The sequence below is a fragment of the Dendronephthya gigantea genome, unplaced genomic scaffold (genome assembly GCF_004324835.1).
Source record: "Dendronephthya gigantea isolate DGI-Jeju-01 unplaced genomic scaffold, DenGig_1.0 000886F, whole genome shotgun sequence".
Taxonomy (NCBI): Eukaryota; Metazoa; Cnidaria; class Anthozoa; order Malacalcyonacea; family Nephtheidae; genus Dendronephthya; species Dendronephthya gigantea.
In genome coordinates this window covers 2,248-16,844 of record NW_021163896.1, presented here as the reverse complement: position 1 = coordinate 16,844, position 14,597 = coordinate 2,248, and the positions used below count along the sequence as shown (strand labels likewise).

At 36.9% G+C, this 14,597-nt stretch overlaps 1 protein-coding gene and 3 long non-coding RNA genes across 7 annotated transcripts; all 4 read left to right on the top strand.

Moving 5' to 3' along the window:
* Nucleotides 1-3,406: 3,406 nt before the first annotated feature.
* On the top strand, nt 3,407-4,584 carry LOC114544634. The gene is made up of 3 exons (XR_003690484.1): nt 3,407-3,613; nt 3,866-3,928; nt 4,545-4,584. It is a non-coding gene; the product is annotated as an uncharacterized LOC114544634 (long non-coding RNA).
* A 10-nt stretch (nt 4,585-4,594) lies between these two features.
* LOC114544633 lies at nt 4,595-5,083 on the top strand. Its single transcript, XR_003690483.1, has 3 exons — nt 4,595-4,636; nt 4,716-4,802; nt 5,042-5,083. It is a non-coding gene; the product is annotated as an uncharacterized LOC114544633 (long non-coding RNA).
* Nucleotides 5,084-9,891: 4,808 nt separating this feature from the next.
* Nucleotides 9,892-10,333, top strand: LOC114544635. Its single transcript, XR_003690485.1, has 3 exons — nt 9,892-9,931; nt 10,132-10,207; nt 10,290-10,333. It is a non-coding gene; the product is annotated as an uncharacterized LOC114544635 (long non-coding RNA).
* A 107-nt stretch (nt 10,334-10,440) lies between these two features.
* LOC114544632 (calcium/calmodulin-dependent protein kinase type II delta chain-like) lies at nt 10,441-11,841 on the top strand. Of its 4 annotated transcripts, none has more exons than XR_003690482.1 (5): nt 10,441-10,471; nt 10,554-10,601; nt 10,828-10,963; nt 11,116-11,283; nt 11,629-11,841. XR_003690482.1 is itself a non-coding variant. In XM_028563215.1 (3 exons), exons 1-3 carry the CDS (start codon nt 11,016-11,018, stop codon nt 11,704-11,706), a joined length of 258 nt encoding a protein of 85 aa, XP_028419016.1. In that variant the 5' UTR covers nt 10,954-11,015; the 3' UTR covers nt 11,707-11,841. The 4 variants fall into 4 exon arrangements, 2 of the variants coding, with proteins under 2 accessions (XP_028419016.1, XP_028419015.1); XR_003690481.1 differs by having other exon boundaries at nt 11,113-11,283; XM_028563215.1 differs by lacking the exons at nt 10,441-10,471; nt 10,554-10,601 and having other exon boundaries at nt 10,954-11,027.
* The last annotated feature ends 2,756 nt before the right edge of the window (nt 11,842-14,597 follow it).

Sequence of the window (14,597 nt, the reverse complement as noted above, 5' to 3'; positions counted from 1 at the left end):
TATATCATACCATACTAATGATTTAATTGGATATTTTATTGTAACACGTGCAGGTATTAACGGAGCTGTGTACGTACCACATTTTATTGGTCAAGATGAACAGGTAAGAATCTGCGTGACTTTATTTTCAGCGGTTGTCTGTTCTTGCTTAAACGTTGTTGTATATTTCGTCTAGTGTTGTCTGATGCGTATTGGTTGCTCATTTCGCGACGTTAAGCGTATCTTGTCTCACCGTATGTATGTTAGAAATGCCTTCAGTTATGGCAAGGTATGGCTACCTAAAATAGTCTGGAATTTGAGACGTTTTTTTATTTCCATTAGCACTTTGTAAGAATGAAGTTGATTTAAGTAGTTGCAGCGTTTTAGAAGTTTATTTCTTTGGAGATATTTGAAATCGTGCCTTGATAATGTGCTCAGTGAATTTACAGAAACGTTTTTCAATAAACTCCAGCCTAAACGTAACGTCTCTTGTGATGCGAGATACTCCTTCACAAATATATGATTTTTTAAGTAATAATTACTAAATTTTCTGTCCTTAGACTGCTCCCACAATATCTGGAAAAGTTTACTAAACTTTCGCCAACGTCTCAAGTTGCCATACCACTGCTAGAATTTCCCTCTGGTATGTTTCTTGAAGTTACGTAAATTATGAAATCTGTTACAAAATATCAATGTACCCCCTAAAGAGAGCTAGGTTGTGTAAACACACAATCGTATTCGGCGAAAAGTTGGTAACATTCTTTTAAATCGTTTAAATCGCATTGTAACAGCTTTGTGCTTATTACAAATACTTCACAGCGATCCAGTTGAAACAAGTCTTTGGAATATGTTTGCCTTACACAGAATCATCGAAGTTGGCTCAACGCGATAACATCTGAAACTTTTTATTATTGGTTTTGTCAAAATGATTAAAATATAAACGAACTGATATGTTTCACCTTAGATACTCTCAATACACTGTAGCTCTTGCTGATAATGTCATTTCATCCTGGTTTGTCAACTGTCCGCTATTGTTAAGAAAACAATTCGTGCCATTTATCACGAAAGTAAGTCCACATGTCATTCTATTGCCAGGGGGATTGCTTGCTGAATTTTCAATAGATATATTTGCAAGAGCGACCAAGTTTTAATATTCTTCTAGTGAAAGCTCTTAGGAACGTATTTGTCATTTCCAGGCTTCTTCAACTGATAGAAAAACTCGTGCAGATGATTCTAGCCAGGTGCCAAACACAAAATTCGATACCAAAGCATCTGACCTTCTTACCCGCGATTTAAAGCCCACTGGTACCGTAGGCTCAGTACAGAAATCTTGTGACTCAAACATCTTGTGACGACCAGCGGTGTGAAAGACTGAGATTTATGAAAGTTTAATTCCAAAACAACTCTTTGGTAAGGTCAACGATGGGTCAAACCTGTTCAATGTTTCGGTTGGGCATTCCGTTGGCGGAATGTCAAATTGATATTGTTGTATTTCAGATGATTTATCGGCCGAACTCATTAAAGAAGGAGCCAGAAAACGCCTTGAAACTACAACAGAACTTCTTAGCAAGAGCACAGACAGCGTACATTGATTGTAGATCTTGTCAAAGATCGCCTCGCATCGTGTAGAGAAGATGAGGAAACTAATATTGAAGATACCCGGGATGATGTTGAAATGAAGAAAACCGAACTCAAGGAGTCAGGTTTGTAATGTTAAAACAGATCGGCCATTGTTCGCGCATTTACGAAATGAACAAATTATCTGCCAACATTTTAGACAGCGCAGAACAAAAGATGCTGCTTACAGAACACGGCAGATCTTCACCCTCGTCGATTTTATTACAAGATTCCGGTCAAAAGTTGAATCTTGGTTCGGCATTTGTTCAACGAACTCGATATTTGAGTCGTAGTCCGAGATATGGACCAAGCGCTTTTATGGTAAGAATTTCTCTTCAAACTCGCTTTGCATGAAATTTATTTCGTGCAAGAACATTCACTATCCATCCCTTATATTGCTACTAACATGACTGGCAGGGGAAGCAGAAAAGAAAGAGATCTTTGATTTAGACTAGCTTTTTCATTTTACAATCGTTTCAGATTGATGTCGTACCAGATTCCAAAGACACTGTTTTACACAAGGAAGAAACTGAAGGCAAGCGAAATTACCTTTGCAATATGGAGGAAATATATATTATAATATGACTATATTTACCTATTTTTCTTTCACAGGGAACAGTCAAGGCTTATTAACTCGTGAAGAGTTTCAAAAGGTAGCAATTTTAAGATCACGAATCATCATCGTGCATTAATCTCAACATCTGTTTAATTTTAGCCTGTTCCTGGTAAATCCCTTCTGGATGCAAGTCCTTTGAAAACTTTTTTGAGTTAAGACGAGGATAAACTTAATGAATCCGTAAGTCAAGTAATAATAATGATAAATTGGTCTTATACGGATTATTAAATACTGAGCATTATAAACCGGTAAACTTAGAAACCGGTAATCTCAATTTTGCACTTCGAATTACGTAATTTAATCCTTGTGGTTGAAGGTGAGGACTTGCAACGTTACTTATTTATTACAGGGTGACGATAGCGTGGGGAATTCAGGGGTCGGTAGACTTAGGAAAAGACACTCGTAATATAATAGATTTTACAAAATATATCCTTAGGTTTTCCTATGAGTTACAATAAAACCTTTACAATTGTTCATTGATGAGCTCAGAATGTTTCGTTATCACGTGGCCTATGCACGACTCTTAATAATCTGTTGTAACCACCTGCTGTACTGGTACGATTATTATCACATTTTGTTTGAGCTTTACATACCCGGGGAAAACACTCAGCCACGTCGAGGTTATTAGCTAATTCCTACAGCTTGTTCGTAGTATTCATTGTGGAATAAATCTACAGAGGCACGTAGTTTTGCCATTTCATTAAAAGATTAATCTGTTTTATTGATTCCGCAATATCGATTTTTTTTTCTTCTTTAATTGGACCGTCAATGACAAAGTATGATCCAGAACATGTTGGGTGATAATGAGAGCAGCCATAAATTCAAATTTCTCCACGTTGCGAAAATGAGACTGTGCGTCACTAGCTAATCTAGGAAATGGCCCTTCCTGCGATCCTCCAAACTGCATAAAATTGAGTGTTTCGTAGATAACTTTGAATGCATCCAAACAACCATCGCGGGATCTTATTCGTTCTACCCATCGTGTCGTGGAAGGCTTTGCGAGCTTGTTACGGGTTAAACCAAACTCTTTCATCTTTTTACTTAGATACTGTGAGCGGATAGGGAAACTGATAAAAAAGCTGGCGATATTTTGTGCCTGACTCAAATATTTTTCACTGGAAGAATTGAACACGCTTTGGCAACAATAAGGTTTAAACGATGACTGGAGTAATGAACATGCAACGCCTTCGGGTTTTTCTCTAATATTCTCTCAGAAATACCTTTTACCTGGCTGGACACAGCACTAGCACCGTCATATCCCTGGCCTCGACAATTTTGAAGGGAAGCCCGACATCTTGAAGTGTACTTTGACTAATGAACGGAATCAAATCCAAAGGCGAAACAGTTCGGTATACAAATGAAAATGTTCTTGAATCATGTAAAACTTCAAATTTATTCAAGGTATGTTATATAATTAATAATGCATAATATATTTTCGAAATATTATAAATTTGAACTTAAAATCAGTGTCTACCGTCTACTTTTTTGCATATTATAAAAGTAGCAAGCAAATTCAAATGACCATAAACCCGGCATTATTTTAGAATTCGAAATTTTGACAGGATATAATTTTGTAGTTTTGATAGTTTATACACCCCAACAGCCAAACAATTTTATGATACTTATCCCTATATTGATCATTAAACCCTATAGAATGTATTAAATTATCCAGAAAGTATAAGCTTGGAGTTATCATTAAAAAGTGCCTTGCACCAGGTGAACTATATTTATTCAAATCTATTTACTAATTATTGTATTTTACTAATTTTGTATATACTCATGTGTATGTTATAGTGATAATAATATAACAATAGAGTTGATGTTCGCGGTCATAAATGTGTTTTTGGCCCGACTTCGAACTCATTTTAGCCCGAGCGTAGCGAGGGTTAAAATGTGTTCCGCGAGGAGGGCCAAAAACACATTTATGCCCGCGAACATCAACTCTATTACTATAATATATAATAAACTATAAACTATTATTACTATAATATATGTTCAACATCGTCAGCCTTCATCCCCTTAGCTCAGTAAGTCATGCGACATTCCATGTCAGTTCCAGTAATTGTTCATCTCAGACCTTGAAAGAAAAAAAACAAACATTCCAAACACTCCAAACACTCCAAACACTCCATGTCTTCTGACCTGGATTCAAGTTTACTGCTTTTATCATCTTTTTTATTTCACGTTTCCATTTTGAACATGTCCAATTGCAAAAAAGTATCCAGCCGACTTAAAATAGTTTTATTTTTGCAGTTACTTTCCAGAATATACCGTTTGGTTAAGACTTGTGTATTATAGTATATCATAGTTTTAAAACTTCTTTTTCTGTCAGATATTTTCAATAATTAGCTATCGAGACCATCCTCAGTTGTTCGGGCTGGAATACACAAGCGGTCAGCTGAGAAATTACTCGTCTTCCGACAGGTAGTTTAAAAAAGCAGATTTTGTATGAAGCTATATAAAATATTTCTTGTTCTGAATGTTTGTATTTCACTCAATCTAGGGATATATCATTGGCTGGTTAGCTACACGGGGTTAGAGGCAGTGGAAATGGAGATGTTTGTGTAAAAACGACCCCAACGAAGAGACGGTACTGTACGCTTTTTCATAGATGATTGAGCGAAAATTATGGTCAAAATTTTCCTGATAAAATCTCGCACTGCTATGATTGCCGTAAATACGAACCCTCATTTCATTCTCCTCCTGACGTATGGGATCTCATATAACACACAAACAATTACACTTCTCGTCAGGTATTCCTATTAGTCAGTCCAATACATCACATACAGCAAAAGAAGAATTGTTTTTTAAGATGATATATTTTTCAAGGTTATCGTTGGGGTCCATTGTATAACGTTGTTGACGAAGAAGTAGAAAGCAGTCATTTAAAATTCCTCGCTGCGTCTCCAGGTGAAATATTTCTCTTTTTATTTCACTTTAAATTTTTGAAATATCTCCAAAAGCTTATATTGTCTTATTACTGGTTCCTTGCAGGAAATTTAACCGAAGATGTGTAGAGATTTAACTGCAATATTTCCTACAGCGGTCTACTTCATGCAGTCACCCAAGACGTAAGTTGACAATTTCTTATTTTGTACTTTTCTGCAGACAAAATCCTGTTAGAGAATATTATTGCATTTTTACTGAGTTTTAATGTTCTGTCAAAATCTGGATTAAGGCTGTTTTCCACTCACGTGTTTTTCATACGCACGTTAGTTTTCTGCTTATTTTAGTATGCATTAGTTGACCTAGATTTACAACAATAATCGTTATAAAGGAAGCGAGAATAATTTAAATTGGCAGATTGAAGCTTATTATAATCATAACCATGTACGCACGGACTCGAGTTTACTTGATAGTCGATAGCGTCGACAGCAAATGACATTGAAACGTTTGTATGGATATTTCGAAGTCCTGACAGTATAATTAATATCCCGTAGGTTATTTCAAGCAAATATTTGACTAGCGACGTCGAACAAGGCCAGTTAACCGCGTCGTGGATCGTAAACTGACCTCAATACAGAAAGTGGGGACAAAATAGCCAAAATACAAAACATTTTGTTCTAGGCCTCTCAGTTCCCGCCTCGCCGCGTATAAGGAACGTTAAGAGGCCTAGGGACTACGCTGCGGTAACTCTGGTTGCTGAGTTGACTGGGTCCGAATCCATGAAATGGTAGATTTGAATTTTTCTCGCCAGAAGTACGGCTGGAATATTAAGTCTTTTAAACTCCAATATATATTTCAAACGATTTTAAATATTTTGTAAGGACTTTTCCCGGAGAATAAAGAAAGACTTATCATTAATGCCATCACAATGCTCATTGCTCACGAAGGTATTGTATATCTTTGCCAATAAATATATTTAGTGTTCACCCCTAAAATATACATATTCTGACTGCTATTACCTTCACAGGTATTCAATATATACATAAAATAGTTAAAATGTTTCGTCTATTTGCAGGAGACCAAAACAAAATATCAGATAAAGATCTCGAAGCACTGTTTCACGCTTTGAGACATTAGGTTGGATCCAAAGCAGGTTTCACAACGCTCACTAGGTGAGAAACGTTTATCTTTAACCACAACACACGCTGTTTACTCAACCAGCTCACTTTCTCTAGACCGTGTTTCTGTTTTGTTTTTACAGCTTCTATGAGAAGGTTGGTGTGAAAACTGTGAAAGCTTTGAAGAGGAATAATGAAGCCGTGACTCACGCCGCTGTCGACATACTGTGTGCTCTGATGCAGGTAAAGAGAGGGCTTTCCTTTAAGCGGCCAAAATGGTCAGACCGGTCATATTTAAATTTAAAATAGAGTATTTCGTTAAGAATATAGTTGCGAAATTTCCGAGCTAGACAGATGCAAGTAACGATATACTTGAACGCAGAGTTCTTGAAACACTCTAAAATACCAGTAATCTGTCTGTACCGAGATCAACAATAGGACCGGTCTGGCCGTTTTTTCCGTATAAAGGAAAGCGCCAACACTTTAACGATGAATTTCCTGGTAATATGTTGCCAAATCTGTCACTGTCATTAGTGTTACCCCTTTAACTTGCAATCCACATAAACTCAGCCAACTTTGAAATCTGAATGTTAACAGGATCCAATTTTATCGAAACCAATTCTGTTTTTTTATATAGCCAACGCACGATAACTATGACATTCGACAAGAACAGATAAACAAAAGCTCTTTGTTATCCTCTGAAAAATTTCTAAGCAGTTTGTTGGAAATTCTCACGATAAATGTTGTAAGATGTGCGGTGTTGGTTGCCTATAATCTATGCTGAACCCTTGCATTTTATTTTTCCATCCCTCTTGTATGTATATAGCTTTGTTTTGGAAGAGAAATTCCCTTGCAAAACCCAGCAAGTGATTCGTAGCAACTGCCTTTCTAATTTGAACTACCTTTCTAACTAAACACAAGAAATAGATTAACCATGAAAACTTTTCTTCTATATTCGTTCTACTGGGGTTTTAGTTATAAGTGGATTGCTTGATTTTCTGACGTTTGCTCTGTGTCCTCCTTACAGGTTTGTTCTAGTTGCTTTGCAATATATTAAAATAATACGGGGGTGAAGTTGAACATTCATGTTAAACTAATAGTAAGGTGTGATTGCTTCCAATATTTTGAATCAACTCATGTAGTCTGTTACAATAAATCGACTATTGCATATTCCTCTTAGTGAGACAACAGATGATGAACAGTTTGGGAAATTACTGGAGAAAGTTGCAGGTATGCTACAAAGAAATTTGAGGAACTTTTCATTCAACTTGTCTTCTTGGTAGTTTATGGCTCTTTGACTGAGGTTGAGAGTTGATTAAATAGCCTTTCTCTCTTTACCTTTTTGGTGAAGTTTACCACGTCCACTAGCTTGACCCATGCATAGGAGCAACTCATGAAGTCTGTTATTTGTTTGTCTAGAAATGGGTCATTGCATTTATCGATTGTTCCAGGTAGGTTTACGACAAAACTAAATAATAGTACCAATTTTACCATTTCTTCGCTTATGTATGTTTTACTATTGCCCCGCTAATGGTTCTTACCAATCGTGGTTTTGAATTCGTTCCTCAACAATTTCAGCATCCGTCGACAACAATTGTGAAAGGTGCTGGCATGGTTCTGAAGGCGATAATCGAGGTACGTTTTATTCATTCATTCATCCATTGAGAATTTTCTGCCTTTGACGAACGTCATTTATAACGCTCTGCATTTTTTTAGCCGTGATGAATGTACATATTAGTTCAGTTGATATTTAAGAGGTTTTAAAGGGTCTTAATTTTGAGAGGTATTATACACACTTCAAATCAAGCCAGGAACAGATGACGGAAAAATGAGTGAACTATAGATCCTCCGGCAGGAATCGAACCTACGCTTTTGCGATGCCGGTGCAATGCTCTTGTCACTGAGGACGTACAGTTGACTCATTTTTCCATCAACTGTTCCCTGCTTGAATTTGAAGTGCGTATAATACCACTCGAAATTAAGACCCTTTAAAACCTCAAGAATATTCCTGCATCGTGTGAAGTGCCTAAAATCATCTGTTAATATTTAGTTAGAACTTCACTTTAGGAAGCTGATGAAGAAACCGCGGCAAAAATACAAGTTCTGGCGCTTGCCGAGGGCGCTCTACCAAAACGCTTACGCATGGCCATGTTTACGCAAAGCACTGATAGACGTTCGCTATTGAACAGGTGCGAATTAGTGTGATAAATTAACAAATTGTTGCAGAGGTATAGCCTCTATTCCATCCGCAGGACCTGAGTTGTATTTTAGCAACATTCTCAGATTCATCTTAAAACTTGTGATTTTATAATCCTCTATATACTAGCCATCTGTAAATAGTTCAATTGAGACTAACAAGCATACTCCATAAGTAATTTATAATCATTATTGTTGGCATAGCATCATCCAACAGCAATGGCATTACTTGCGAGAATAATGTTCGTATTAAAGTAGTTATAGTTTTTAATGTCTAAAATATACAAGAAAGTTTAAATGCGAGATTTCCTGTTCATAATTTTTGGTTCATAAACAATTATGTAATAAATTTGAATACGATTTTCACAGCCTGCTGGTTTGCTCTATTACCTTGAAAGCCCTGACGAAGTAAGAAATCTTTGAAAACTTTTTTGCGAGGGCCATTATTTACATAAACCCATTGAGGTGATTCTGACTAACCAATCGTATTCATGACTAAGTGGTATCAACTGCTTTGGTAACTAAACTCCATCATTCATCCTTAAACTGTGCCAACTGCCCCACTGACGAAATAATTAAATGGTAATTCATTCAGAAGTGTAAAACCTTTTTGTAAAGAAACAATTTTGTTGGAAAGTTTTTATCTTTCCTTCAGCCACCAGAGACTGAAGAAGATCGTTTATCAATTCGTGACAATGTAAAGCTTGCAGAAGTACGTTTTAAATCAACAATCGTGTTCCAAAATTTCATAATGCATGCTTGCATGTACGTATAAGCCTGTTATTTCACGTGCTATACTTGTGTCTTAGAGCTCTGGAAAAACGAGGGGAACGTTGAGGAATCAACTTGAAGGATATCTCTCACATTGGAGGACAAAAATAGGATTCAAATCTAGGAAAGATGTGAGAATTTAAATCCAGTTTTTTTATTAAAGTAAGTGTTCATATTAAGAAAATGGGAAAATGTTCTAGTCGTTTGAAAGATGAAAAAGCAATGATATTTTCGGACAGCGTACAACCTGATTTGGAATTACAAGGTGAGTCTCGAAGTTAAGGTTAGTTTCCGTTGAAAATATAGGAAATGGAAATGTAATGGAGGATTTCCTGTCGCTATGAGTATAACAAGACAAATTCAATAGTCCTGACCTCTTTCTCTAAACTGTTCTCGTAAAAGAGTATGAAACAATTTCTTATGTTTTCAATGTGACAGACGCGAGAGGAACTTCTGGGGCACTCGAATCTGATTTGCACGCATTTGCAATGGAAAAAGATCTGAGTGGAAACTACGTTGTCTTTTGGAATCACCTTTAGTTTGAAGTCCTGTATGAATGATTAGCTGATGAACTGAAAAAGATTAGTGATAAGCCTAACTGCTCTAGCTTTTTAACAGTTCTTCATAAAGCGTCCCCCCCTTATTCCTCGATAGGAATCAAACTCAGTAACGTATCTCTGCTATCAGGTGACTATTATTTGAGAGTCTTGTTGGAACAAAACGACGAGGAGACGCCGATAACAAATGTGTGAGTCCACGACATTTATCTATCAGGGTTTGCAAATATTCAAACTACTTTCCATGTGCTTTTCTGTCTGGCTTCCCCCTATTCTCTATATTGCTGCACAGTTCACGCAATGTTATTTGTCCTGCAGAATGTAGTAGAGAAGTATAGAATCATGGATGAAACCATTCAAGATTCGATCGACTTTTCTATTTTGTTTTCAGGCTCGAGTTGTCTAACGATCTGTATCACTGATTCCTATTGACAACTAAACCAACTATGAAAGCAATGTGCCTTCAGGTGAGGATGTCGTTTAGCGCGAATGTAGCCATGTGTAGCCTTCGAAGAATGAATTAAACAAATTGGAATATTTCATTCACAGGCGATGACTAAAGTTTATGGAAAATATCACGAAGAGATTGGAGCTTTTAATGACACCAAGCTAAGGATCATCTGTTATTGATCCAGTGTTACTGCAGAAGCCTGAACTAAACTAACTTTATTCATACTGTTTCGTATTTTTAGCATTTACATGAAAATGGCATCACTAACAGGGATTGGAAGGTAAGCACGCCCTAATTTATTTATCACTACTGTCTTTATATCCTAAACTTTAACGACCATAATTTAACTTTTTCTTCTTTAGCCAGAAAATGTTTTATTGTGTTCCTCGTATGATGAAACGCTTATAAAGGTGTGTGTCGGTTGTGTATTGAACTTGTGTTTAAATTGCCCTTTAAATTGTCTTTGAAGAAACCATTCGATGTGACCATTGCCAGAAATCCTGGAAGTCACTATAATCTCAATTCCGAGTTTTGTCCGTGATTTCGTTTTACGAAAGCAGAGCGCATTCTGCAAACGTTTTAGGTTCAGTTATTTCTCATTGTTACAGATCTCAATGATAACAATTAATTTTTTAGATCAGAATTCCTATATGGAAACACTCTGTGGTACACCAAGTTACCTCGCTACCAAAATGTTAATCCCGTAGCCTGAAGAACGATCCTACAAGAAATCGTGTGACTGCTGGAGCCTGGGAGTTATACTATATGTTTGGTATGCCATATACTTCAGTTTACTCAAATTCACGTAGTGAACACGATTTGTAATGAAGCTGGAGGTAGCTTAACCTCATTTCAAAATTGGAGTACGTCAATGAAAAGTTAACGTCTTTTAGACTTTCCGGATCTTCTTTATTTTCAAAGCAGGCAAATAACCCATTGGAGAAACAAGTCAAAGAAGGGTCGTATAAATTTCCGAACAACCTCTGGAAGAATGTTAGCAGTGAAGCTAAGGATCTTATAACAAAACTGCTTACTGTTGGTCACAGAAAATGCATCACGGTTTCAGAAGCTCTGGAACATCCTTGGATGAAGGTGATGATGAAATTACTAACCGCCTTATAACACCCCGCATCTAAGATTTTTCAAAATCGGCTGACCTTTTTCGTCTGAAGTCCCAGCTTTTTCGAATTGTTAGAATTAGTTTGGTTGAAGTTTAGAACTGATACAGCTATCCAGCATAAATAAAGTCAGTTTAGTTCAGGTTTCCTCCTGTAGTAACACTGCATCAATACGGGATGACCCCTACTGGACCTCCATGAAGGACAATTTAGAACTGATAGAACTATACGGTATAAATAAAATTAGTTCAGTTAGGAGAGAAAGCTTTTAAAAGTGTTAGATTGATCCACGATTTAACAAGGTTTTTGTCTTTTGTAGGATAAAGAAATGATAGAAAAAGCAGAAAAAATGATAAAACCGACCGTGGATGGAAGATCAATGTCTCCGCCCTTATAAAAGGTATGTTGAAAACTACGATACTTGTCCCGTTCTTCCGTCCAATGACCCTTATTTTCAACTCGCAATTGCAATGAAACATTACATGTTTGCAAGTTACATCGAAATTTAACTAGCTTTCCGAAACAATCTCAAGGCGCTGTTACACTACGCAACTTTCCTTGCAAATTGCAAAACCATTCTACTCCTGAGGCATCTAAAGTTGTCAAATACGAACATCTATTACGATCTGCTAACGTTTCCTTAGTATTTCGAACACTCTTTACAAATTAACATCCTTCGGAGTTATAATTGCATTGCAAGTTGTAAGGAAAATTGCATATTGTATTGTAGCGCCTTCAGTAAAGTTGAAAACTCACCGTGGAATGAAACATTGCATGTCGGCAAGTTAAAAGGCAGAAAATAACTGTCACCGTACATGGTGAAGACTGGCCGACGGTCACGTTCAGCAGACGAGGCTCTGCGAGCAAATAAAATACTCAGTGGCGTAGCCAGCACGACAATTTAGCAGCATGACTGAAAATGCTTCATGTAAGATCACATCACTAGTTATTCCGATAAATAAAAGAACAGGGGCCGGTTGTTCGAAAGGTGGATAAGTCGCTATCCAACGGATAACTCACTATCCAACGGATAAGTTTTATCCAGCGTGTGATTTGGGTTGCACGAAGCTTGTATAACTTTATCCAGAGGATAAAAATCGCTATCTACCGGATAAATTTATCCAAGGTCCGGAGGTGGTTTAAATCCACTATCCAGTGGATAAATTCAAAGATACAAGGTAACACTGTAAACATTTATATAAAATAGGACAAAAATGCAATATTCCTCTTACTGTGTTTCAACAAACTAATACGCATCATGATTGTATTCACTATATATTAAAAATGTTTTCGAAGTGCAATTTGTCGCAGCAGCGTTTCACGTTGCCTACACATTCCGTTCGACCGGCGATTTTTTGGACATCCTCGCATTTATAACAGGTGGTAAATTTACTATACGCTTCTAATCAGTTTATAAACGCGAATATGCAAAGAAAGATTCAACCTATTCCAAGGAAACTTGCTAATATCTAAGTAATTTCATTCACGAACATTAAAATAGTGTTTCTAAATTTGCTATTGGACCGAAAGGCAAAGCGTTGCAAGGTCAAGGAATAAAATTGCAATGTGTTTAATTAATAAAATCACTATGATGTGAAGTGCAAAGTTCGAGCAAATCACTTGTTCAAGCCTTTTCCATTCAGTAACTATACTCGAGAATTCGTAATGATTATGAATTCAATGTTGTAAATGCTTAGCAACAGCTGACGTTGTGGTACGAAATTTCAGAATAATACTGTTTTCTTCTGGTAAATTTTAACTTATCTATTGGGTAGCTATCCACTTCACTATCCACGCTTCCTGCAACGCGTTTTTATCCAATGGATAACTATCCAGATTTATCCGTTGGATAGGACTTATCCGTTGGATAAGTTATCCATCTTTCGAACAACCGGCCCCAGTTCCATACCTATACTTTTGTACGTGTGAAACTTTTCGCTTGATTTTCTTTTAATTGTGAGAATCCGACCGTGCAGCAAACATTGAAATAAAGCGATAACACTAAACTTGATTGTGATAGCCCTGAGTATATACCGCTATAATAGCTTTGTTCCTCATAATGATATGCTGGATTCCTCGTCCAGGTATAACTTCAACGTGTTCCAAAGAATTTTGAACATTTCCAAACTTGTAATTTTCCGCATATATTAGCGAAATTAACAAAATTCTGCGGATTTTTAAATTTTTTTTTTAAAAATAGCTTTTTTGCGGACACAACTCCACTGTCCGCATAAAAAGGATTTTTGTCTTAGAGGTATAAGGATTCCACTGTCCGTCGGTTTCAAACAGATAGGCGGGATGTCCGAATTTCGGAAACCCCTATATCTCAATTTGAGAGACATATAAGGGTGTCCGAATTTCGGAAACCCTTATATCTCAATGTGAGAGAAATATAGGGGTGTCCGAATTTCGGAAACCCTTATATCTCAATGTGAGAGACATATAAGGGTGTCCGAATTTCGGAAACCCCTATATCTCAATGTGAGAGACATATAGGGGTGTCCGAATTTCGGAAACTATATATATCTCAATGTGAGAGACATATAAGGGTGTCCGAATTTCGGAAACCCCTGTCTCTCAATATAAGAGACATATAAGGGTGTCCGAATTTCGGAAACCCCTGTATCTCAATTCGAGAGAAATATAGGGGTGTCCGAATTTCGGAAACCCTTATATCTCAATGTGAGAGAAATATAGGGGTGTCCGAATTTCGGAAACCCCTATATCTCAATGTGAGAGACATATAAGGGTGTCCGAATTTCGGAAACCCCTATATCTCAATGTGAGAGACATATAAGGGTGTCCGAATTTCGGAAACCCCTGTATCTCAATGTGAGAGACATATAAGGGTGTCCGAATTTCGGAAACCCCTATATCTCAATGTGAGAGACATATAGGGGTGTCCGAATTTCGGAAACCCTTATATCTCAATGTGAGAGACATATTGGGGTGTCCGAATTTCGGAAACCCTTATATCTCAATGCGAGAGACATATAGGGGTGTCCGAGTTACGCAGTGCATTGTATCTACAATTATTCGGGTTATATTCTCTACGCAAGTCGAATGGGCAATGGTCAAGTGAAACCAATTTAGAAGTATATTTTGTAAATTGCAAAGGAACATTCTGACAATTTAAAAAGTAAGTTGTCTTAATTAAATTTTCGTTATTGTATGTTTTCGCACGTAGAGCCGGGAATACCCAGCACACAATGAAGATATATAATATATATATAGATTTATAGGTTCTAAAGTTCTTTCAACTTTCGCCTGGCCTCTCGTTCCTCTTCT